Raw genomic sequence first — 27,262 nt, 5'->3', positions numbered from 1 at the left:
TAACTGCATTACCAAGTTTGTCATGACAATTAATACAAACAACAGCTGGAGGAACAGCTACCAAAAGTTTACAGCAGATACACTTAGCTTTGGTAGTTCCAGCACCAGACAGCGATTTTCCTGAAGTATCTTCTGACTCAGATGCAACGTGAGACATCTTGCAATATGTAAGAGAAAAAAACAACATATAAAGCAAAATTGATCAAATTCCTTAAATGACAGTTTCAGGAATGGGAAAAATGCCAAGGAACAAGCTTCTAGCAACCAGAAGCAAAGAAAAATGAGACTTAAATAATGTGGAGACAAAAGCGACGCTCATATTTTTTTAGCGCCAAATAAGACGCCCACATTATTTGGCGCCAAAAATGACGCCACGTCCGGAACGCCGACATTTTTGGCGCAAAAGAACGTCAAAAATGACGCAACTTCCGGCGACACGTATGACGCCAGAAACAGAAAAGATTTTTTGCGCCAAAAAAGTCCGCGCCAAAAATGACGCAATAAAATGAAGCATTTTCAGCCCCCGCAAGCCTAACAGCCCACAGGGAAAAAAAGTCAAATTTTTAAGGTAAGAAAAATGATTGATTCAAATGCATTATCCCAAATATGAAACTGACTGTCTGAAAATAAGGAATGTTGAACATCCTGAGTCAAGGCAAATAAATGTTTGAATACATATATTTAGAACTTTATTAAAAAAGTGCCCAACCATAGCTTAGAGTGTCACAGAAAATAAGACTTACTTACCCCAGGACACTCATCTACATGTTTGTAGAAAGCCAAACCAGTACTGAAACGAAAATCAGCAGAGGAAATGGTATATATATAAGAGTATATCGTCGATCTGAAAAGGGAGGTAAGAGATGAATCTCTACGACCGATAACAGAGAACCTATGAAATAGACCCCGTAGAAGGAGATCATTGAATTCAAACAGGCAATACTCTCCTCACATCCCTCTGACATTCACTGCACGCTGAGAGGAAAACCGGGCTCCAACCTGCTGCGGAGCGCATATCAACGTATAATCTAGCACTAACATACTTCACCACCTCCATAGGAGGCAAAGTTTGTAAAACTGATTTGTGGGTGTGGTGAGGGGTGTATTTGTAGGCATTTTGAGGTTTGGGAAACTTTGCCCCTCCTGGTAGGAATGTATATCCCATACGTCACTAGCTCATGGACTCTTGCTAATTACATGAAAGAAACCAGACACACCTGGTAGCAAAAACAGCATAAATCCACTTGCCACTGTAGATAGAATGAAATACAGCCTCCACGCTCGCCGGGGCAAACTCCGAAATGAACAGAAAAGCCGAAAACCAGAAGTGCAGAGGAGTGGTCACGAGACCGTAATAGAAATCCTATTTTTTTTTTTTTTTAAATTGTACCAAACAAAAACGACGCACAACCAACAGCAGCAAAAGTGATTGGGCCAATAAGCTGAGCTGAAAAGTAAGCAGTAAAACAAACACCTGTCAAACAATTCATACACTCTCCCATCTCTGAGCCCCCAATAAAAAATGATGCCTCTTTTCACATAAAGCCAGTCCCCCTAAAACAGATTTAAATGCGTTCCACAAGGATTTAACCCCTATAGTGCCAGTACCTTCAAACCTAGAAGGGCAAGCACTTACCTGTGGATCCTGCTCTGTCAGGCAGGAGCTGTTTTCTGAGGTGTGGCAGCTTTACCATATCTACCAGGGACCTATAGAAAAGAAAAAACAGAGTAACCAACTCAACCAACAATAATAGAGTTAGCAATAATGTTAGAAGTTTAAGCAAAGACTACCTCGCCGTCTTCTAACTGCTAGTAGCCACCATTACTCTTACTAAAGAGATTGACATAGAAGCAGCATAGCCCCAATCCTTGCTTGCAGGGAAAAGTACCCATTAAAAGGTTAAAAATCTTCAGACACCATCTTCGCCATCCTCCCGTGATCAAAGCAAAGAAAATGACTGGGGGTTATGGGTAAGGGAAGTGATACTTAACAGCTCTGCTGGGGTGTTCTTTGCCTCCTCTTGCTGGCCAGGAGTGAATATCCCACTAGTAATTAGAATGTTTTGTGGACTCTCCATGCCATAAGAAAGAAAACGGCTGGAATGCGCATGCTCGAGACGCCGAGAAAATATAACTATATGCAGAGAAACGGCCACTGATTGGATGAAGCAATAAAGCATTGCACAGCCCATATTAGTGGGTTGTCATGATATAATTAGCAAAATTATTAAAACTTTTTTTTATGTGAAAAACAAATGGTTCAAGATTTGCAGTAAGTGCCTTTTATTAATTTTATATAGAGCAATCGTTTTATAACATCTTTTTACACTGCAATTTTTTTTTCACAGTAATCCTTTAATTATGTTTTCAATCACAGACTTGGAGAAACCACTATGTCTAAGAACTAACCTTCAACTTCCAGTCCATAAAGTTAAGACTTTATGGACTTTCAAATCGTGATGTAAAAAAGGAAGTTGGCAAAGAAGATCCGGCCTTAGAGGAAGAGGCCAGGGACGGCAACTGGACATCTGAAACAGATTCGCAAACCAAACTCTGCAGGACCAAGCTGGAGCAATTAGAGTCACTGATTAATTTTCCTGTTTTATTTTGGAAACTACTCTGGGAAGAAGTACCAGAAAAGGAAACATATAGGCTAGCTGAAAGGACCAAAGAGCTATCAGAGCATCTACAAACTCCACCTGAGGGTCCCTTGACCTTGCAAAGTACCTGGGAGAGGCCATCAGATCTACCTCTGGAAGACCCCCCAAAGATCTACAATCTGATTATACACTTCCAGATGAAGAGACAATTCCCCTGGATGAAGTAAACTGAAGACTGAGAAAATCTGCTTCCCAATTGAACACCACTGGGTTTTGGACTGCTGAAATTAGACAGCAATTTGCCTCTGCGGAAGAGAGAATTAAAGAAGCTTTCCTCATGGCTAAAGAACTGCGAGTCTCTCCTTGATGGTTGACATAAGCCACGGATGTGACACTGTATGACTGGAACCGGAGAAAAGATTTTCCTTTCACTAAGGGCCAAGCTTGAAGAGCTCTGAAAAGTAAGAGTTTTATAGGCAACCTTGCTTCCCAAGGAGCCCAAACTCCTTGCCCTGTCAGAGACGCCCAAACAGCACCCCATTTTGCTAGACTTGCATCTGTAGTGATCACAGACCAAACAGGATGAGCAAAAGAAGCCCCCTGCAAAATAGGCTGGAGATCCAGCCTCCAAGACAGAGATTGTCTTGTTTTGAAATCTAGATCCATCTTCTGAAACAAGAGTATGATCAATGCACCACTGTCAAAGCATACAAAGTTAAAGTGGTCTTATATGAGAATGAGCAAATGGAATAGCATCAGATACTGCAATAATACTTGTAATATGAGCAGAAAACCCGACATGCACAAACAGCTTAAACCCCTTATCACTCGCACTTAACTGTTAACGTGCCACTCGTAATCTGGCCCTAAGAAAAGTATCAAATAAGTATGAAGAACACAAAAAAAGGTACTAAAATTTTAAATTTGATATATTTACAAAAAAATAAAATAATAAGTCCCTGCAACATCCTTGAGAGAAAAGTGACTTAAATTTTCATGGGGAAGAAAAATTAAGACACTCCAAACTCCTTAAACCTCCCTTTTGACAAACACTGCACTCTGAGGAGAAATGTGCCTCAACTCAATCTGAGAACCCCTCTCAACGAAGAAATCATCTGCACATCACAATTCTTCAACTTCCTCAAGCAGAAGCAAAGATAAGACAAACTACCATATAATCTTTGCCTCCTTCTAGTGGCAGGGAAGTCAATTCCGTAGACTCTTACTACCTTTATGAAAAAAAATAATGTCTACCTAGTTCACAATAAAGAATGTGTTTTAATATTGTCATTATTGTTTATTGATAAACAGCTAATGTGTTACGCAGCACTGTAACGTTAAAGGGATATGAAACCCAAACATTTTCTTTTGTGATTCTAACAGAACATAACTTTGTAGAAAAGTTTCCAATTTACTTCTATTATCAAATTTGTTTCTTTCCCATGACATTCTATGTTGAAGAGATACCTAGGTAGGCATCTGGAGCACTACATGGCAGAACATAGTGCAGCCATCTACTGCTTTTGCAAATGGATAACCTGCTTGTGAAATGACTGCAATATAGTGCTCCAGAAATGGGCCAGCTTTTAATGGATTAACAATTTTAGCTTATAAGCAGGGATAGGAGAATGCTGATCCTCACCTTGTCCTGATCTCTGCAAGAAGCCGGACCACTGCCATTACTGGGGTTGAAGCATCTCCTGTTGCAGGAAGTGAGGTGTGAATAGATAGGCACCCCTCCTGGGGAAGTAACATGGACTGGACTGCCTGCACTACCTTCTCAGTAATGGACAGTTTATGGAGAGGTAATGCCTGATGGGGAGTGAATGTTGATGCAGCAAAAAGTTAAATTCAAGCAGTTAGTTTCTACGAAATGAGGGATGTCACATTAACTGGAGGTTTCAATTATTCTTAAATGTTTAATTATGAGCACAATACATAAAACTATTTGCACACATAAATAAATAAAATCAGTCACTCATCTAACTCATGAACTACTAAGATAAGATAAAAATACATTACAAGCAGTGATGGTTGCCCCTTTGGCAGAAATGGGTTAAAGCATCAAGCTTATTCTTTCTAGAGAAATATTCACATTATAAATTTGACTTCAGATCACTTACTGCACAATTGTCACTCATGATGTAACTAGTTATTGTATATGATTTTACATCAACAAAGCACATTTGGTACAGGAGACCTATATATTTGCCGATCTTGGCAATAAATATATACAGAGTAATACAGATAAGAATTTCTAATAAAGGAACATTTACATGTAAGTGATTTTTATTCCCAAATACTCCTATTCATGCACGTTAATTCTTTCAATTTAACAATGGAACATTAAGAAAGAATAATGTCAAATTCTAAAATAAAATCACTAGAAATTGAACAAAAAGGTATACAAGAGCTAATATGGTCATTAATCAATTTAACACAGTTAGGTACAGTTTATACTAGATTTACAGAATCCAGAATTTAAACTAAAGGATTATTGCAGTATTTAGGGTAACCATTAAACAGTTATGCAGTGAAATGTTTGCTATTGAACTAAATGTACACAATGAAATAATCCTTATTATATTTATGGATGCTCATTAAAGAATGAAAGAGCAGAAAGTTTGCTACGGTAAAATAAAGGGATGCTAAATAAAGTACTTGTGGCAATACGTATAGGCAGGTTGCACAAGGAATAGAAGTTGTCGTTGGAAACATACTTTTTTTCTGTACTCCCTTACAAACAACTGATGATCAGACGAAAATGGAATCACAAAAAGTTGCCATACACCAAAATGCACCAGTTCATTTTCTAGCATTGTTTAAGGATTTAAGCTTCCACGTTTTTAATAATTTTATGTTTTGGCTCTAAATAATATGTTTTTATTCATACGCTGCTTTTAATGTTTTTCTAAATAGTCGTCTTTTTTTACATGCAAAGGTGAATGCACTTCACATTCATTTTGCAAACCACTAAAAGCCAGAAGTAAACTTGGCAGAGGACTGTTTCACCCCTGTGAGTATATGTTTGTGTGTACATTTATAATATATTAAATGCAAACTCATCATGCACAAGAAGCTAGATCTGTGGGAGGATTTATGGAATAGCACTTCACCAGACATGAGAGACGCTCATGGTAAAACAAATAACTTACAGCACTATATAAAATCTTATTCAATATTATGTAGTAAGAATGCCAATTACATATATATTTAAAAACATCTTACCTCTGATCTTGGTATAGACAGTCTAAACAATGGAACAGTCAGTGTGTCAGATGACTTGGAAGATTTCCTAAAATCTAAGGGTGGAAATTTCACAGTTGCAATACCTTCTTGTTCGTTAATAGAAACAACAATGCCAATGCTTCCAGAAACACCTTTACCCAACACCTAGCAAAAGAGAGGGGGTTTATCTTTAAGATTAATAATACTAATGAGCATTAATGATTTAGGGTGAAAAACCCATGTGAATACAAAAGATATACAATTAGTTGGTTTAATTTGCTCATTATCTTTCATGATGGTGAGAATCCACGACACATGTGTGGGAATTCTCCACCTAGTGGTCATGATGGGAATTCTCATATGTGATAACTCGTGGATTCTCACCATCTGATGAAAGAAAAAATAGTCAAAACTGTGAGAAAAGTGGACCAGAAAGCCTGCATTCCTTTGTAGTTTCAGAAAGTGTCATTAACTAAAATAAACAAGCTGTTTGCAGTGCAATGAGACGTGAATAAACCATAGATCATACAATGTATGCAACAATTCACTAGTTTTACTTGCGTATGTTAATTATGCACATTATGCTAACTACATTGAAGCAGAGACTTGCAAACCTCAAGACAACTTTCTATTTTCTTTAAGCAAAAAAGAGCATATTCTTAATTATTGCAGGTTTAGAGAAGTTTTAATATTCTGTTCTGCAGCCAGAGACAGGTCCCTCATACGTTTTGTAAAAACGGAATAAAAATTGAGAATAAATAAATATATATATATATATTTATATATATATATACACACACTCACACACAGTGTGTAGATAGATAGATGCTTATACACTCAAACAATTTTTACAAGTTATGCAAGCAGTCACTGTGAGATTGTTCTGCCACTTGGAAGGTTACAACTAATAGAGCAATTAGACTTTACCTGGACTTCTGACCCTATTTTAATTGTTTCCTTAAATCCTCCAAGTGCACATAAGGCAGCAACAGCTTGTCTTGCGATGCCTTGCAGTTTGGCCAGCTTCCTGACACTCCCACTCCCATTCTCAAGGATACTCTCTGCGTATTTACCAAGCTGTGGAATATACATCAGGGCTCGAGAAAGCACCTGTAAAATAAAAAAATAAACAAAAAAATAAATAGAAAAAACAATAAATATATAAACATATTTTATACATGTAAGTTTTGAAAGGAAGATAGCTGCAAATAAAAAAGCCTATCCATGTGTATGTCTACGCAATAGCCTACTTCTTTTCTTCTGTTAAGTATTAATTTAGATCTGGCAATTATTGTGATTTTAGTTTTAGTAAAGCAACTTATGTTGGTTTTGAATTCCCCGCTATTAACTATAAATCAAAATAAATCCAATCTGGTGTTTTAATTCACAAGAAATATTAAATTCAGTTTTTTTTTTTTTTTTTTTTTTTTATAATTTTTTATTGAGGTTATCAAATAATATAATCATATGCATACAATGTGAAAAGTAACATATTGCGAACTGTTACATTGCAATAATATCTCAACAATAAAAGCAAAAAGCGTTAGAGCAACATAAATGTTACAGTATGAATTATAGTAAGAACCTCATTTTTCAAAAGTAAACAATAAATCCTCCGATTACCCAAGGGGCCACTCATGTGCCCTGGAAAGTTATTAACACTTTAGAGGAGGAATTCTTTCCTAAGCATTAGTAGTATAAGGAGATATCAAATATTGTACATAATAATGCAGTTGGTTGATTTCCTGAGAAAGAATAGGCATCTCAATAATCATAATAAGGAGCTGGCAAAATGGTCTTCATTCATTATGTACTGCAAGGGTCGCTGTAGGAAAGTAATGAAGGTGCGGCATAGGCTAGATGAGCCGCATAGTTAACCCTCCTATCCTAGGAGGTGTATTATGGGGGGGGGGGAGCGGAGGTGGTTATATGTGTTCAGTAAACATATTGCATACTTAGCTAATGTTGTACATGGTCATTGACTACTGGAGGTGATTGTGTAAGCTAAGTAAGTAAAGGCTTAGTATGTAGTAGGGTAGGCTGCAGCATTGGCTAGAGGAACCGCAAAAATAATTCTTCCGAGCTAGGAGGCGCATCATGAAATGGTGGGGGTGTGTGGGTAGGGGTGTAAAGGTGGCAATTGATATGTAGCAAGCAACTTATATACTATATATATTGGTCTGATATGATATTTAGCACAATGGAGCATTAAGTTCAATTTTCATAGGGCTGGTATAGCTTATAGAGCCTATTCAAATAGTGGTGTACAGTGAAGGTATAATTGGCAATAGCAGTGCAGGACCTGCCTGCTCTAAAGACACTGTGTTGGGCTTGTAGCAAAATCTATGCATCTCAGTGTATCTATGTACGAACCAACAGGTTATGAATTAGCACTCTGTCTAAAATTAAAACAGTAGAGGATTTAGAGAGGTATATGAAAACCAAGCAGTCAGACCCAGTGACTAATAAATTGGGACTTCTGATCTCTCAACAGGTCTGACAGGTTCTCAATCGTAGGTATATCAATTTGGATTAACCTTAGCGACTATAATATACTCTTTGGTTTAACATTAGATGTGTTGCACAAGCGCCTCATGTGGTCTAATTTGACTAAGATGCGGTACTGCACATATGCAAAGAAAGACTATACAAGTTAGAGTGGGATCCTTATGGTGTAAAACATACTGGACTGTGAAGGGCTGTCTCCAAAATAATATGGGACCTTGAATAAGGGTTGGCGAGGGAGCAGGCGGCACACTCTGTGTAAATTATAGTACAACAATAGAGCTGCATCATTATTGAAAGAGGGATGAAGCAGTAACACAATATATAGCAGCTATTTGGTGTGACTTGATAGATGTATGGGCGCAGCCTCGGCCGCTGGCAGCGCCTGTGCTGTAAATGTGAATAAAATACAAGAATGCCTACGATAAATACATCTAAAGCTAGGACATAAACATTAGCTACTATGGCAACCAGACAAATATTTTAAATCTTAGCTTATCATAAATTGGTTACCCCAGCACGAAAAACCAGTCAATATAGACGCTCCAAACAAACAATAATCTTCAGGGGTGTAATGTCTCTAAATTTATATAGCCAATACCTCTTTGTTGATAACATATAGATATATACATACAATGGCTAATTAGTACTAAAAGTAGTGCTTGCTGAATCACGAAGAGCATGCTTAGAATAGAAATCTGTGGTTTATCACAGACCCGGCAATATTTTTTCTAATTTACTGGCGTAGTTTCAGATCCTTCTATAACAGTAAATCTTAATTGTTAACACATTTTTTGGAGAAAAGTAATAGGAGAGGCAGTCCAATATGATCCAATTTAGTCAATACCTCTTTGTTGACATCATATATATATATATACTTTCAATGGCTAATTAGTACTAAAATTAGTGCTTGTTGAACCACGAGGAGCTTGCTTAGGATAGAGACCTGTAGATTGTCTCAGATCTGACAATATTTATTCCCCTGAATTTACTGGCATAATTTCAGATCTGTCTAAAGTGATATAACTGAATTACTGTCACATGTAAGGGAACAGAGTAATAGGAGAGGCAGTCCAATGCGGGAGTACATCCAGGGTTAACCACATAGCTTCTGTTTTAGGTGGGTTAGAAGATAGCATGTTCTCTTTAACCTATACCGGTTTTACCTATCGATGTCTCAACCCAAAGTCCTGCCACTTCACCCTGTACCTCAGAAATGTCGTGCCAACAGGACCACTGCGGCGGCGTAAAAGGTAAGTTCAACGAAGGTTCTGAAGCCACTCTCGGGCCACCGCTGAAAGAGGACGGTTCGGGAGCAAGGTATAAGTGTAAGTTCTGTCGGGTTACCGCTCCCCTTCTCTGCGCAGGGCTCTGTTGACTTGGCTTTGTGTCCTGCTGTATTACTCCTGCCGCGGCGTTAGACCTCTCAGCGGTTACATCAAGTGAGTACTCACCCTCCTGTAATGTTCCACCGTGTTGTATGTCGTGAATAGTAGACATATCGTAGTAGATTTTTCCCTTCGTTGTGCCAGCCTCTCGCTCCTCCATGGGTTCAAGGGAAACAGGCTCAGTGAGGTCGGCCTGCCGGGACTGACAGTCGCCATTGCTGCCAGGAGCTGCGTACAGCTCGTCTGCCAAACTAGCATGGTGGGCTTCAAGTAGGTGCTTCAGTTCCTCTAGGAAGTGGGACAGAGTCTGCATATTGCAAGCTAGATAGGGAACCTCGAGGAGAAGTAGAATTTCAGCTCCCTCAGAGCTAAATAGGCAGCAAGAGGCCTGCAAATAGAATGTAGCGCCCTCAAGATGGCGGCTCTCTCCCTCTGCTTTGTAGTAGTAGAGAGTGGTGGTGGGCTGATACAGTCTCTCCGGGCCCCTAAAAGTTCATAGCGATAAGAAACCAGCTCTTGGGTCTATCCACAGCAGTTTTGGTTTTACAAGGGTTGTTGCAGAATGTGAAAAAAAACCCTAAATTAGGATCCTGGGCCCTGGAGCTGCACCAGAACACGTCCGACCAGCTCGGTAGTTGGCTCCGCCCCATTAAATTCAGTTTTAACCTTTTGCAGTTTAAGATATGAAATAAAGAAAATGTGTATGGTATAAAAATTTAATTATTTAAATAATTTTACACAATTATATTTACAAACCGTTAGCACATTTTTTAATTATCTTTGTGCATGGTAGCTAGAAATGTTTAACAGTGGTACTGTACAAGGTATTTGCTAATGCTTAAATTATTTCAATAAGTCAAAAAAAGGTATCAACCTATACTTCTGAAGGTCATTTATGCATCATCGACAGTAGGACTTAGGCCTTATGGTTACGACGGCTGGTTAGTTAGATCTTGAAATATATACAACATCCTTAATTTGCATTCACCTTCTCTGCAGTTGATGTCCATATTTGTGCTGCATTAGACTCTGGAGCCATTAGTAGACTGTGGAGAAGGGCAATCACTTCTGCCGCCATGCTGTTAGCGACATGACCACTAATAAAAGGGCGCACTGGATCTGTCCTAAAAAGGACAAAAAAACAACCAATAACTACAACAGAACATGACAATAACTAGATGGTAAGAAAGTGTAGGCAGCAGAGATGGAAGCAAATGGGTTGCCTATAGCTATATCTTATTCTCAGGGTCCATGCTTATTGATATATATTTAAAACTTGTCTTCCTTTTAAATTAGTAAGTTCTTTGCAAATGAATGGTGTTCTAAATCAGTGTTTTTCAACCAGTGTGCCGTGGCACACTAGTGTGCCGTGAGAGATCCTCAGGTGTGCCACGGCAGACTGACAACAGTGTGACATATTTTTTAAACTTTGCTTATTTTTTACTCCCAGTGCAGGGGTAGTTTGTAGGAGGCATGGCATAACAGCATAATACATACAGTATGTGTGTGTTTGTGTGTATGTGTATATATATATATATGCTGTATTAGGCTACAATGTGTGATTTTTTTTTAATTTTGGGATGGTGGTGTGCCACAGGATTTTTTAATGTAAAAAAGTGTGCCACGGCAAAAAAAAGGTTAAAAATCACTGTTCTAAATAACTGCCAGTAGATGTTACTTTCTCTCAGATGTCAGATGATTACAACATGGACTGAACAGTGCTAAATAGCTGGTTATCTTTCACAGATGGAGTGAGTTCTTTCTTAGTAACAAAAGGTGCTGCAATCTCAAAATAAAGTAATGTATTAGATGACAATATTTATTTTCAAGGGAATAAAAGCTTTGGAATGATTAATAGAACTATACCTACATGGTGTTTAACAATAATGGATAGTTATCAATGCCCTTTTATGGGTATATATCCTGCATTTCAAATCTACTAGTCAGACTCACTGATCTAACTTATTTTGCTTATTTAAGAATATAATTATTATTTTTTATTTTATTTTGCGAAAACAAATTTACTAGTGATTTCTGTATCACATTATCATCTCCTTAATACAAAACTGATTTGTCTGTGGTAAATACAGTGCAAACGTGAATTTAAATGGAGGCGTGTGACATGCACGTTCAAGTCTCTTTAAAACAAAGTTAAAGGGACAGTCTAGTCAAAATTAAACTTTCATGATTCAGATAGGGCATGCAATTTTAAACAACTTTCCAATTTACTTCTATTATCTAATTTGCTCAGTTCTTTAAATATCCTTTGTTGAAGAAATAACAATGCTCATGTGTGAGCCAATCACACAAGGCCTTTATGTGCAGCAACCAATCAGCAGCTACTGAGCATATCTAGATATGCTTTTTAGCAAGTGATATCAACAGAATGAAGCAAATTAGATAATAGAAGTAAATTAGAAAGTTGTTTAAAATGACATGCTCTTTCTTAATCACGAAAGAAAAAAATTGGGTTTCATGTCCCTTTAAGGACAGAAACTTACAATAGCAATGCTATTACTTACACAACTTTTGTTAAATATGTACTTTATCAGAAAAAGAACTTCCCTGGGAAAAATCCATACAGGACTCCCCTAACAGCTGCACTGTTTTTATATGTTATATGAAGGTAAATTATGTCACTGAGCATTATGTCACTGAGCCATACAGATTCCATACATATTTTTCTTGCATAGAATAGTCAGACACCTTTAACACATATGTACCTTGCTAAATCTGAATTCCTTTCCCTGCATATTGAGGTCTGTGCGGTTTTCTTTTTGTCCCCAGAGGAAATGCCACTTGCAGTTTCAGTACTGATTGTTTCCACAGGAGGCCCAACGCTAACAATTAAACCTGACTGAGCCCACTTGGTTGCTTTGCGGAGAGCAGCTGCAGCTTCTTCTGTGACCACTTCACAGCATCCACTCTACAATATTACAGAAAAGAGACAGTTATGCAGACACGGTTAGAAATACCCACTAGTGCGGCCTTATAAGACATTGCAGTGGATAAAAAAAAAAGAAAAAAAGGAGCATACCCAAAAGCACCTTGAAAATTACTGCACACCAGCAGATGTATCTCTCCAAAGTGAGCATGTCTCTTTAAAACTTTACTTGTATTATCGTCATTAGAAAATAGCGTAAAGGGGTAAAATGTGACAATTCAAAAAACAGTTAACCATAAGCGTGACTTCAAATCGTTATATATTAGCACTGTGCCAAAATTATAACCAGTACCCCTTTCAATAAGTTGGATAAGGTTTCAGATTCACAATAAATACAGGTAATTAACCCTGTTTCTCCTGAAGCTTTGATAAAGCTTTAGGTGAATTTTGGGTCTGGCTTCACGATCATGGCGTGTCTTTAAAAACTGGTTTTAGTACTCTGGCCTCATCGGACTTAAAGAAGTGTGGTGGGGTTGACTTAGATCATTTATATAAAAATAAATCTATGCTTACCTGATAAATTAATTTCTTTTAGGATAGTGAGAGTCTACGCATCATCACGTGTGAGAATTCCCCACCTAACCACTAGAAAGAGACAAAAGATACCCCAACACACCAGAGCTTTTAATCCCTCCCACTTACTATGACCCTCAGTTATGCATATAACCAAGTAGATGAGAAAAACTGAAAAGCAGGAAAGACAAAGCAGGGCAAAATAAGTGCAAAGCAAGTACTGCAAACATACATTTTATGTTCTTTCATCTGATGGCGAGAGTCCACGAGTCATCACATAAGGGAATCTATAACCAAGCAGTTAAGTTCACAAAATCACCATGAAATGGGGGGGGGGGGGGGAACCAGTGAAGGCATGTAAGTTACTAATTAGGCACTACAACCCGCAGAACATTTCTGCCAAAAGCAGTTTCAGAAGAGACATACACATCAGTGAAAAAACATTAAGCTCAAGAATTGGCAACTGATCTTGAAGAATGAGAAGTAATGCACTCAGGGGGAGTTTTCCCCGCAACCAAATATGCTTTAGGAATACAGGCTTTAAAAGCCAGGGAACTATAATAGTAGCTGTCTGATCCTTGTGAGCCCCAGAAAAATGAAAAAAAAAGAGAAGAAGAAAATCTGAAATCTTTTATGACTACCACATAATATTTGAAAGCTCTTACAACAGATTGTGAAGAAGCTCCTTAGAGTTCTTGGGTGTTAGACTAAAATAAGGAACCACAATTTCCTGATTAATAGTATCTATTAGTGATGTGTATTTGAGAGTTTTGTTATAAAATAAATGTTGAATTTGGCTGTCACCAGCGGCATTCAGCTCTTTACGGAGCAGGACTTCTTCTTGTGGAAGTGCAAGAGACAAAGATCTGTGCAAAACCAGATCTTTATGTGATGCGCTTTCAGAAGAAGAAATCCATCACTAAAAAGAGTTGAACGCTGCTGGCAGCAGCCATATTCAACATTTGTTTTCTAACGAAACTCCTGAATTCACATTCCTAGTATCTATAGAACCACCTAAGGAAGAAATAAATTACTAAGTGTGAAGAACAGGATTATCATGATGAAAAATGAAAAACCCTCAAAACAAGATTAAAATTTCAAGGGGGAGAAACTGCACAAATAACTGGTTTAATTCTGATCAGAGCCTGAATAAAGGTCTGAAAATCTGGAATTTCATCAGTGTCATTTTGGAACAAAACAGAAATAGCCAAAATCTGACTCTTCAGAGAACTGGCTGACAAACCCTTATCCAGACCCCCCTGTAGAAACTCAGGAACTCTAGGAATTCTGAAAGATTTCTAGTAGTAACTGTTGCGAGCACACCAATGAAACTTTTTCAGACCCAATGATAAATACATAACCAACAACATAATATAGACTCTGCAGATGTAACAGATATTAATTTGGAAAAAGAACAGTAATCCCCTCTCGAGTAAACCACTGCCTTCCCACAGTCTCTCCCTTGACCGTCGTTCAGGAATATTTTGGCAGGAGGCAGCACTGGTCAGGAGGGTTCTCAGTCTGGTGTAAAGTCACTGTATAACACCCTGTACTCATGATGAGCTATACAGCTTCTTCATAACACTATGGATGAAAATCCTTAATAGTGTAGTATGCCAAACCCAATGAGAATACTAAATGGAAAATACTCACTGGTAATCAGATCCAAGTTTCAGCTGGTTTATTGCAATGTTAAAATCAGATTACAGCTTGGTTAAGAAGTACAGATGTATTCAACTCAACACGTTTCAACAATATTAAATCTTCTTTTTCAAGAGAACATTAAAATCATCAATAAACTATATGGCATAAAGCTCTTTTGATTATTTTATTGTGCTTTTGAAAAATACTTTTTAATGTTGTTGTCATTGAGCTGGGTTGAATAAATCTGTACTACATAATACAATATTGTGTATTTTCACCGATAGTGATGCAAAGAAGCTGTATACCTCATCATAAGTCCAGGGTGTTATATACAGTGACTTTACACCGGACTGAGGACCCTCCTGACCAGCTCCTCCTTCTACCAAAATACTTATAATAAGTACACCTGGTACCAGGTGTCCTAGCCTGAATCAAGGTTAATAACCTTGTCAGAAAAATCTTTCTAAGATAGCACTAAGTGTTCAATTTCCATGTCGTCAAATTCAGAGTTTTGAGAGCTTGATAAAAAAAAAATCCTTGAGAAAAGATAATTTCTAAAGGAATCCTCCAAGACAGACAGGAGGACATTTAAACCAAAGCCTACAAGGCCAAGTCAGTGCAATCAGAATTGCTTAGGCTTGTTTCTGGTTATCACTGAGGATGTAAAATTGTGTTGAACAACCAGGGAACCACTAGAGCCTAGTTTCTCAACCTGTGGTACGTGTACCCCTGGGGGTACATAGGACATTGGAAAGAGGTACTCTAGGGATTATCCTTCATTATTTGTCCCCTATGTAGCTAGTGAAAACAATACATACTAAAGAAAGCTGTGTTCCTCTGCCCTTCTAACAGAGCAGCGTGTATTTCCCTTCCTAGGTTGGACCACTGCTCAATAACTGATTCACCTCAACTTGGTAAAAACATAATTTATGTTTACCTGATAAATTTATTTCTCTTGTAGTATAGTCAGTCCACGGGTCATCCATTACTTATGGGATTATATCTCTTCCCCAACAGGAAGTTGCAAGAGGATCACCCAAGCAGAGCTGCTATATAGCTCCTCCCCTCACATGTCATATCCAGTCATTCGACCGAAACAAGACAAGAAAGGAGAAACCATAGGGTGCAGTGGTGACTGGAGTTTAATTAAAATTTAGATCTGCCTTAAAAGACAGGGCGGGCCGTGGACTGATTACACTACAAGAGAAATAAATTTATCAGGTAAGCATAAATTATGTTTTCTCTTGTTAAGTGTAGTCAGTCCACGGGTCATCCATTACTTATGGGATACCAATACCAAAGCTAAAGTACACGGATGAAGGGAGGGACAAGGCAGGAACTTTAAACGGAGGGAACCACTGCCTGAAGTACCTTTCTCCCAAAAATAGCCTCCGAAGAAGCAAAAGTGTCAAATTTGTAAAATTTTGAAAAAGTGTGAAGTGAAGACCAAGTTGCAGCCTTGCAAATCTGTTCAACAGAGGTCTCATTTTTAAAGGCCCAGGTGGAAGCCACAGCTCTAGTAGAATGAGCTGTAATTCTTTCAGGAGGCTGCTGTCCAGCAGTCTCATAGGCTAAACATATTATGCTACAAAGCCAAAAGGAGAGAGAGGTAGCCGAAGCCTTTTGACCTCTCCTCTGTCCAGAGTAAACGACAAACAGGGAAGAAGTTTGACGAAAATCTTTAGTTGCCTGCAAATAGAACTTAAGGGCACGGACTACGTCCAGATTATGCAAAAGTCGTTCCTTCTTTGAAGAAAGGTTAGGACACAATGATGGAACAACAATCTCTTGATTGATATTCCTGTTAGAAACTACCTTAGGTAAGAACCCAGGTTTAGTACGCAGAACTACCTTGTCTGAATGAAAAATCAGATAAGGAGAATCACAATGTAAGGCAGATAACTCAGAGACTCTTCGAGCCGAGGAAATAGCCATCAAAAACAGAACTTTCCAAGATAACAGCTTGATATCAATGGAATGAAGGGGTTCAAATGGAACGCCTTGCAGAACGTTAAGAACTAAGTTTAAGCTCCACGGCGGAGCAACAGTCTTAAACACAGGCTTAATCCTAGCCAAAGCCTGACAAAAAGCCTGAACGTCTGGAACTTCTGCCAGACGCTTGTGTAGAAGAATAGACAGAGCAGAAATCTGTCCCTTTAACGAACTAGCGGATAAGCCCTTTTCTAAACCCTCTTGTAGAAAAGACAATATCCTAGGAATCCTAACCTTACTCCATGAGTAACTCTTGGATTCGCACCAATATAAATATTTACGCCATATCTTATGGTAAATTCTTCTGGTAACAGGTTTCCTAGCCTGTATTAAGGTATCAATAACCGACTCCGAGAAGCCACGCTTTGATAGAATCAAGCGTTCAATCTCCATGCAGTCAGCCTCAGAGAAATTAGATTTGGATGGTTGAAAGGACCCTGAATTAGAAGGTCCTGCCTCAGAGGCAGAGACCATGGTGGACAGGACGACATGTCCACTAGGTCTGCATACCAGGTCCTGCGTGGCCACGCAGGCGCTATCAGAATCACCGATGCTCTCTCCTGTTTGATCTTGGCAATCAGTCGAGGAAGCATCGGAAATGGTGGAAACACATAAGCCATGTTGAAGACCCAAGGAGCTGTCAGAGCATCTATCAGCCCCGCTCCCGGGTCCCTGGACCTGGATCCGTAACAAGGAAGCTTGGCGTTCTGGCAAGACGCCATGAGATCCAGATCTGGTTTGCCCCAACGATGAATCAGTTGAGCGAAGACCTCCGGATGAAGTTCCCACTCCCCCAGATGAAAGGTCTGGCGACTTAGAAAATCCGCCTCCCAGTTCTCCACGCCTGGGATGTAGATCGCTGACAGGTGGCAAGAGTGAGACTCTGCCCAGCGAATTATCTTTGATACTTCCAACATCGCTAGGGAACTCCTGGTTCCCCCTTGATGATTGATGTAAGCCACAGTCGTGATGTTGTCCGACTGAAATCTGATGAACCTCAGAGTTGCTAACTGAGGCCAAGCTAGAAGAGCATTGAATATTGCTCTTAACTCCAGAATATTTATTGGGAGGAGTTTCTCCTCCTGAGTCCATGATCCCTGAGCCTTCAGGGAATTCCAGACTGCGCCCCAACCTAGAAGGCTGGCGTCTGTTGTTACAATCGTCCAATCTGGCCTGCGAAAGGTCATCCCCTTGGACAGGTGGGGCCGAGAAAGCCACCATAGAAGAGAATCTCTGGTCTCTTGATCCAGATTTAGTAGAGAGGACAAATCTGAGTAATCCCCATTCCACTGACTTAGCATGCACAATTGCAGCGGTCTGAGATGCAGGCGCGCAAATGGTACTATGTCCATTGCCGCTACCATTAAGCCGATTACTTCCATGCACTGAGCTACTGACGGGTGTGGAATGGAATGAAGGGCACGGCAAGCATTTAGAAGTTTTGATAACCTGGCCTCCGTCAGGTAAATTATCATCTCTACAGAATCTATAAGAGTCCCTAGGAAGGGAACCCTTGTGAGTGGTAATAGAGAACTCTTTTCCTCGTTCACCTTCCACCCATGCGACCTCAGAAATGCCAGAACTATCTCTGTATGAGACTTGGCAGTTTGAAAACTTGACGCTTGTATCAGAATGTCGTCTAGGTACGGAGCCACCGCTATGCCTCGCGGTCTTAGTACCGCCAGAAGTGAGCCCAGAACCTTTGTAAAGATTCTTGGAGCCGTAGCTAACCCGAAGGGAAGAGCTACAAACTGGTAATGCCTGTCTAGGAAGGCAAATCTTAGGTACCGATAATTATCCTTGTGAATCGGTATGTGAAGGTAGGCATCCTTTAAGTCCACTGTGGTCATGTACTGACCCTCTTGGATCATGGGTAGGATGGTTCGAATAGTTTCCATTTTGAATGATGGAACTCTTAGGAATTTGTTTAGGATTTTTAAGTCCAAGATTGGTCTGAAGGTTCCCTCTTTCTTGGGAACCACAAACAGATTTGAATAGAATCCTTGCCCGTGTTCCGTCCGCGGAACTGGGTGGATCACCACCATTAGTAAGAGGTCTTGTACACAGCGTAGAAACGCCTCTTTCTTTATTTGGTTTGCTGAAAACCTTGAAAGATGAAATCTCCCTTATGGAGGAGAAGCTTTGAAGTCCAGAAGATATCCCTGAGATATGATCTCCAACGCCCAGGGATCCTGGACATCTCTTGCCCAAGCCTGGGCGAAGAGAGAAAGTCTGCCCCTCACTAGATCCGTTTCCGGATAGGGGGCCCTCTCTTCATGCTGTCTTAGGGGCAGCAGCAGGTTTTCTGGCCTGCTTGCCCTTGTTCCAGGACTGGTTAGTTTTCCAGCCCTGTCTGTAACGAGCAACAGCTCCTTCCTGTTTTGGAGCGGAGGAAGTTGATGCTGCTCCTGCCTTGAGGTTACGAAAGGCACGAAAATTAGACCGTTTGGCCTTTGATTTGGCCCTGTCCTGAGGCAGAGCATGGCCCTTACCTCCCGTAATGTCAGCGATAATTTCTTTCAAGCCGGGCCCGAATAAGGTCTGCCCTTTGAAAGGAATATTAAGCAATTTAGATTTAGAAGTCACGTCAGCTGACCAGGATTTAAGCCATAACGCTCTGCGCGCTTGGATGGCGAATCCGGAGTTCTTAGCCGTAAGTTTGGTTAAATGTACGACGGCATCAGAAACAAATGCGTTAGCTAGCTTAAGTGCTTTAAGCTTGTTCATAATTTCATCCAATGGAGCTGTGCGAATGGCCTCTTCCAGAGACTCAAACCAGAATGCCGCCGCAGCAGTGACAGGCGCAATGCATGCAAGGGGCTGTAAGATATAACCTTGTTGAACAAACATTTTCTTAAGGTAACCTTCTAATTTTGTATCCATTGGATCTGAAAAAGCACAACTATCCTCCACCGGGATAGTGGTACGCTTAGCTAAAGTAGAAACTGCTCCCTCCACCTTAGGGACCGTCTGCCATAAGTCTCGTGTGGTGGCGTCTATAGGAAACATTTTCCTAAATATGGGAGGAGGGGAAAAAGGCACACCGGGTCTATCCCACTCCTTGCTAATAATCTCTGTAAGCCTTTTAGGTATAGGAAACACGTCAGTACACACCGGTACCGCATAGTATCTATCCAACCTACATAATTTTTCTGGAATTGCAACCGTGTTACAATCATTCAGAGCCGCTAATACCTCCCCTAGCAATATGCGGAGGTTCTCAAGCTTAAATTTAAAATTAGAAATCTCTGAATCCAGTCTCCCTGGATCAGATACGTCACCCACAGAATGAAGCTCTCCGTCTTCATGTTCTGCGAATTGTGACGCAGTATCGGACATGGCTCTCACATCATCAGCGCGCTCTGTCCTTAACCCAGAGCTATCGCGCTTGCCTCTTAATTCTGGCAATTTAGATAATACTTCTATCATAACAGTAGCCATGTCTTGCAAAGTGATTTGTAAGGGCCTCCCTGATGTACTTGGCGCCACAAAATCACGCACCTCCTGAGCGGGAGGCGAAGGTACTGACACGTGAGGAGAGTTAGTCGGCATAACTTCCCCCTCGTTGTCTGGTGATAATTTCTTTACATGTAAAGACTGACTTTTATTTAAAGTTACATCAATGCATTTAGTACACATCTTTCTATGGGGCTCCACATTGGCCTTCATACATAGTGAACAAACAGATTCATCTGTCAGACATGTTTAAACAGACTAGCAATGAGACTAGCAAGCTTGGAAAATACTTTTCAAATAAATTTACAAGCAATATAAAAAACGCTACTGTGCCTTTAAGAAGCACAAAAAGCTGTCACAGTTGAAATAACAATGAACCAAATTAGTTATAGCAACCAAATTTTCACAGTAAATGTATTAAGTTAGCAAAGGATTGCACCCACCAGCAAATGGATGATTAACCCCTTAATACCCAAAAACGGATAACAATTTAATAATTAACGTTTTTATCACAGGTCTGCTGTGACTGATTACCTCCCTCAAAATGAATTTTGAAGACCCCTGAGCTCTCTAGAGACGTCCTGGATCATGGAGGATGAAGTAAGAAGATTGTGACTGAATTTTTACTGCGCAAAAAAAGCGCTAAAATAGGCCCCTCCCACTTATATTACAACAGTGGGGAAGCTCAGTTAACTGTTTCTATGCAGAAACAAAAGTTAGCCATGTGGTAAAAATCATGCCCCAATAAGATTTATCACCAAGTACCTCACAAAAAACGATTAACATGCCAGTAAACGTTTTGAACATACATTTTAAAAGTTATGAAGTGTTATTAATAAGCCTGCTACCAGTCGCTTTTACTGCAGTTAAGGCTCATACATTACTTCAGTATTAACAGTATTTTCTGAGTTAAATTCCATTCCCTAGAAAAATACTTCAGTGTACACACACTCATCAGCCTAATACCAGTCTCTACCACTGCATTTAAGGCTGAACTTACATTACATTGGTATCAGCAGTATTTTCTCAGTCAATTCCATTGCTTAGAAAAATAATTTACTGCACATACCTCGTTTGCAGGGGGGCCCTGCATGCTATTCCCTTTTTCTGAAGTTACCTCACTCCTCAGAATGTGCGAGAACAGCCAGTGGATCTTAGTTACGTCTGCTAAGATCATAGAAAACGCAGGCAGATTCTTCTTCTAATGCTGCCTGAGAAACAAACAGCACACTCCGGTGCCATTTAAAATAACAAACTTTTGATTGAAGAAATAAACTAAGTTTAAAAACACCACAGACCTCTCACAACGACCTATCTTTAGTTAGGTTGCAAGAGAATGACTGGATATGACATGTGAGGGGAGGAGCTATATAGCAGCTCTGCTTGGGTGATCCTCTTGCAACTTCCTGTTGGGGAAGAGATATAATCCCATAAGTAATGGATGACCCGTGGACTGACTACACTTAACAAGAGAAACCTTAGATTCTGGCTTGAGACAAGAGGCAGATAAATATGCCACTGTGAAATAGGTCAAGTGTGTGCTGCAGTAAAACAAGATAGATAAAAACTGTGTATGAAATGGTTATAAAAAAATATAAGGATGGTAACATAAATATTACTCTCCTCATCATGCAGATTTTTTTTTATATATATATATAAGAAGCACTTTAATTGCATTTAATTATTAATATCAATGGACTAAATATATCTGTGTTCTATGTGTTTATTATTCTCTTTTGTAATATTGCCAAATCTTAAATTCCGGAAAATATAAAACAAATATCTAATTCCTATATATTTACTTCATTATATCTGATACAAGCTTGTGAAATCAAGTGAAACACATAATCATGTAAAAAAAAAAGGATTATGAATATCTGTGCTACAGTTGGGGTACATAGGAAACAACTGTATGCCTACAGGGGTACTTACTGTGGATGGCAGAAATTATGCAATGATGATGTTCTGCCCAGCTGATGAAGTGGGACACTTCCCTCATTGCTAAGGAACTGCAAGTTCCTCCCTGATGATCGATATAGACCACTGTTGTGATACTGTCTGACTGAAACTGCAGAAAAGATTCATGAGATCCAAAAACAGAATTTATGTTTACCTGATAAATTTCTTTCTCCAACGGTGTGTCCGGTCCACGGCGTCATCCTTACTTGTGGGATATTCTCTTCCCCAACAGGAAATGGCAAAGAGCCCAGCAAAGCTGGTCACATGATCCCTCCCAGGCTCCGCCTACCCCAGTCATTCGACCGACGTTAAGGAGGAATAATAGCATAGGAGAAACCATATGGTACCGTGGTGACTGTAGTTAAAGAAAATAAATTATCAGACCTGATTAAAAAACCAGGGCGGGCCGTGGACCGGACACACCGTTGGAGAAAGAAATTTATCAGGTAAACATAAATTCTGTTTTCTCCAACATAGGTGTGTCCGGTCCACGGCGTCATCCTTACTTGTGGGAACCAATACCAAAGCTTTAGGACACGGATGAAGGGAGGGAGCAAATCAGGTCACCTAAATGGAAGGCACCACGGCTTGCAAAACCTTTCTCCCAGTTAAACACTAAAAAACTCTAAGCCATCTCCGTGGAGATGTTGCCTGTACAACGGCAAAGAGAATGACTGGGGTAGGCGGAGCCTGGGAGGGATCATGTGACCAGCTTTGCTGGGCTCTTTGCCATTTCCTGTTGGGGAAGAGAATATCCCACAAGTAAGGATGACGCCGTGGACCGGACACACCTATGTTGGAGAAATAAGACAGAAAATGATCCTCTTTCTTTGGTACTATAATAATATTTGAATAAAACCATTTTTGAAACGCTAGGATTGACTATTGAAACAAATAAAGGGGGCTTTCATTCGTGAAGTATAAGATACTTTATGTCAAAAACTCCTTTGTTTCAAGCGATCGCCGTTCTTAGCTGCTCAGGCAGCCCACGGCAGATCGCTGTTTGGCTTGAGGTGACGTTTTCACCTCTTAGCCAATAGCCGTGCAGTAAATCTGGCTCCCAATGGTGCCAAGCCGGATTTACCCATTATTTGTTTCAATAGTCAATTGACTTTCACTTTAAAGGATCTTGAGGCACTTGAGATAGAAAGAATGTTCAGAGGAGGCCTTGAACAAAGACTCCTTGAATACCCCTGAAAAATATTTTCAAAACCCAGAGATCCTAAACAGATCTCTACCAAGCTTCCAGAAAGAGACTCAATATGTCCCCCACCAGAAGCTGGTATGGCATGGGTGCTGAACCTTCATGAGGACTTGGAGGCTGAGGTAGACTTCTTGAACTGTTTGTTTTTGGACCAAGAAGGACCAAAAAGAACCAGAAAAACAGAATTTATGCTTACCTGATAAATTACTTTCTCCAACGGTGTGTCCGGTCCACGGCGTCATCCTTACTTGTGGGATATTCTCTTCCCCAACAGGAAATGGCAAAGAGTCCCAGCAAAGCTGGTCACATGATCCCTCCTAGGCTCCGCCCACCACAGTCATTCGACCGACGGACAGGAGGAAATATATATAGGAGAAACCATATGATACCGTGGTGACTGTAGTTAGAGAAAATAATTCATCAGACCTGATTAAAAAACCAGGGCGGGCCGTGGACCGGACACACCGTTGGAGAAAGTAATTTATCAGGTAAGCATAAATTCTGTTTTCTCCAACATTGGTGTGTCCGGTCCACGGCGTCATCCTTACTTGTGGGAACCAATACCAAAGCTTTAGGACACGGATGAAGGGAGGGAGCAAATCAGGTCACCTAAATGGAAGGCACCACGGCTTGCAAAACCTTTCTCCCAAAAATAGCCTCCGAAGAAGCAAAAGTATCAAATTTGTAAAATTTGGCAAAAGTGTGCAGTGAAGACCAAGTCGCTGCCTTACATATCTGGTCAACAGAAGCCTCGTTCTTGAAGGCCCATGTGGAAGCCACAGCCCTAGTGGAGTGAGCTGTGATTCTTTCAGGAGGCTGCCGTCCGGCAGTCTCATAAGCCAATCGGATAATGCTTTTAAGCCAAAAGGAAAGAGAGGTAGAAGTCGCTTTTTGACCTCTCCTTTTACCAGAATAAACAACAAACAAGGAAGATGTTTGTCTGAAATCTTTAGTAGCCTCTAAATAGAATTTTAGAGCACGGACTACGTCCAAATTGTGTAACAAACGTTCCTTCTTTGAAACTGGATTCGGACACAAAGAAGGTACAACTATCTCCTGGTTAATATTTTTGTTGGAAACAACTTTCGGAAGAAAACCAGGCTTAGAACGCAAAACCACCTTATCTGCATGGAACACCAGATAGGGCGGAGAACACTGCAGAGCAGATAACTCTGAAACTCTTCTAGCAGAAGAAATTGCAACCAAAAACAAAACTTTCCAAGATAATAACTTAATATCTACTGAATGTAAGGGTTCAAACGGAACCCCTTGAAGAACTGAAAGAACTAGATTTAGACTCCAGGGAGGAGTCAAAGGTCTGTAAACAGGCTTGATCCTAACCAGAGCCTGAACAAATGCTTGAACATCTGGCACAGCTGCCAGTCTTTTGTGAAGTAAAACAGATAAAGCAGAGATCTGTCCCTTCAGAGAACTTGCAGATAATCCTTTCTCCAAACCTTCTTGTAGAAAGGATAGAATCTTAGGAATTTTTATCTTGTTCCATGGGAATCCTTTAGATTCACACCAACAGATATATTTTTTCCATATTTTATGGTAAATTTTTCTAGTTACAGGCTTTCTAGCCTGAATCAGAGTATCTATTACAGAATCTGAAAACCCACGCTTTGATAAAATCAAGCGTTCAATCTCCAAGCCGTCAGTTGGAGGGAAACCAGATTCGGATGTTCGAATGGACCCTGAACAAGAAGGTCCTGTCTCAAAGGTAGCTTCCATGGTGGAGCCGATGACATATTCACCAGGTCTGCATACCAAGTCCTGCGTGGCCACGCAGGAGCTATCAAGATCACCGAGGCCCTCTCCTGATTGATCCTGGCTACCAGCCTGGGGATGAGAGGAAACGGTGGGAATACATAAGCTAGGTTGAAGGTCCAAGGTGCTACTAGTGCATCTACTAGGGTCGCCTTGGGATCCCTGGATCTGGACCCGTAGCAAGGAACCTTGAAGTTCTGACGAGACGCCATCAGATCCATGTCTGGAATGCCCCATAATTGAGTTATTTGGGCAAAGATTTCCGGATGGAGTTCCCACTCCCCCGGATGGAATGTCTGACGACTCAGAAAATCTGCTTCCCAATTTTCCACTCCTGGGATGTGGATCGCAGACAAGTGGCAGGAGTGATCCTCCGCCCATTGAATTATCTTGGTCACTTCTTTCATCGCCAGGGAAGTCCTTGTTCCCCCCTGATGATTGATATATGCAACGGTCGTCATGCTGTCTGACTGAAACCTTATGAATTTGGCCTTTGCTAGTTGAGGCCAAGCTCTGAGAGCATTGAATATCGCTCTCAGTTCCAGAATGTTTATCGGGAGAAGAGACTCTTCCCGAGACCATAGACCCTGAGCTTTCAGGGATTCCCAGACCGCGCCCCAGCCCACTAGGCTGGCGTCGGTCGTGACAATGACCCACTCTGGTCTGCGGAAGCTCATTCCCTGTGACAGATTGTCCAGGGTCAGCCACCAACGGAGTGAATCTCTGGTCTTTTGATCTACTTGAATCGTCGGAGACAAGTCTGTATAATCCCCATTCCACTGTCTGAGCATGCACAGTTGTAATGGTCTTAGATGAATTCGTGCAAAAGGAACTATGTCCATTGTTGCAACCATCAATCCTATTACTTCCATGCACTGCGCTATGGAAGGACGAGGAACAGAATGAAGTACTTGACAAGAGCTTAGAAGTTTTGATTTTCTGACCTCTGTCAGAAAAATCCTCATTTCTAAGGAATCTATTATTGTTCCCAAGAAGGGAACTCTTGTTGACGGGGACAGAGAACTTTTTTCTTTGTTCACCTTCCATCCGTGAGATCTGAGAAAGGCTAGGACGATGTCCGTATGAGCCTTTGCTTTTGACAGGGACGACGCTTGAATCAGGATGTCGTCCAAGTAAGGTACTACTGCAATGCCCCTTGGTCTTAGAACCGCTAGAAGGGACCCTAGTACCTTTGTGAAAATCCTTGGAGCAGTGGCTAATCCAAATGGAAGTGCCACAAACTGGTAATGCTTGTCCAGAAAAGCGAACCTTAGGAATTGATGATGTTCCTTGTGGATAGGAATATGTAGGTACGCATCCTTTAAATCCACGGTAGTCATAAATTGATTTTCCTGGATAGTAGGTAGGATCGTTCGAATAGTTTCCATTTTGAACGATGGTACCCTGAGAAATTTGTTTAGGATCTTTAGATCCAAAATTGGTCTGAATGTTCCCTCTTTTTTGGGAACTATGAACAGATTGGAATAAAATCCCATTCCTTGTTCTCTTATTGGAACTGGATGTATCACTCCCATCTTTAACAGGTCTTCTACACAATGTAAGAATGCCTGTCTCTTTATTTGGTTTGAAGATAATTGAGACCTGTGGAACCTTCCCCTTGGGGGTAGTTCCTTGAATTCCAGGAGATAACCTTGAGAAACTATTTCTAGCGCCCAAGGATCCTGAACATCTCTTGCCCAAGCCTGAGCAAAGAGAGAAAGTCTGCCCCCCACTAGATCCGGTCCCGGATCGGGGGCTATCCCTTCATGCTGTTTTGGTAGCAGTGGTAGGCTTCTTGGCCTGCTTACCCTTGTTCCAGCCTTGCATTGGTTTCCAGGCTGGTTTGGGTTGTGAAGTATTACCCTCTTGCTTAGAGGATACAGAATTAGAGACTGGTCCGTTTCTGCGAAAGGGACGAAAATTAGGCTTATTATTAGCCTTAAAAGACCTATCCTGTGGGAGGGCGTGGCCCTTTCCCCCAGTGATGTCTGAAATAATCTCTTTCAAATCAGGTCCAAATAATGTTTTACCTTTGAAAGGAATGTTAAGCAATTTTGTC

The 27,262-nt window shown here is 40.4% G+C and overlaps 1 protein-coding gene across 1 annotated transcript in view; it reads right to left on the bottom strand.

Annotated features, from left to right (window-relative positions):
- Positions 1–27,262, bottom strand: part of HECTD4 (HECT domain E3 ubiquitin protein ligase 4) — a 666,929-nt gene that overhangs the window by 246,168 nt on the left and 393,499 nt on the right. Inside the window, exons 38-42 of the mRNA XM_053699752.1 lie at positions 12,445–12,647; positions 10,710–10,845; positions 6,756–6,938; positions 5,829–5,993; positions 4,243–4,412 (exon numbers count right to left, since the gene is read on the bottom strand). Coding sequence (XP_053555727.1) covers positions 4,243–4,412; positions 5,829–5,993; positions 6,756–6,938; positions 10,710–10,845; positions 12,445–12,647 — 857 coding nt within the window. The remainder of the gene's footprint in view (positions 1–4,242; positions 4,413–5,828; positions 5,994–6,755; positions 6,939–10,709; positions 10,846–12,444; positions 12,648–27,262) is intronic.

The sequence above is a fragment of the Bombina bombina genome, chromosome 2 (assembly GCF_027579735.1).
Source record: "Bombina bombina isolate aBomBom1 chromosome 2, aBomBom1.pri, whole genome shotgun sequence".
NCBI lineage: Eukaryota > Metazoa > Chordata > Amphibia > Anura > Bombinatoridae > Bombina > Bombina bombina.
The sequence above is the reverse complement of the archived record's forward strand: the minus strand, read 5'-3'. Positions and strand labels throughout refer to the sequence as shown.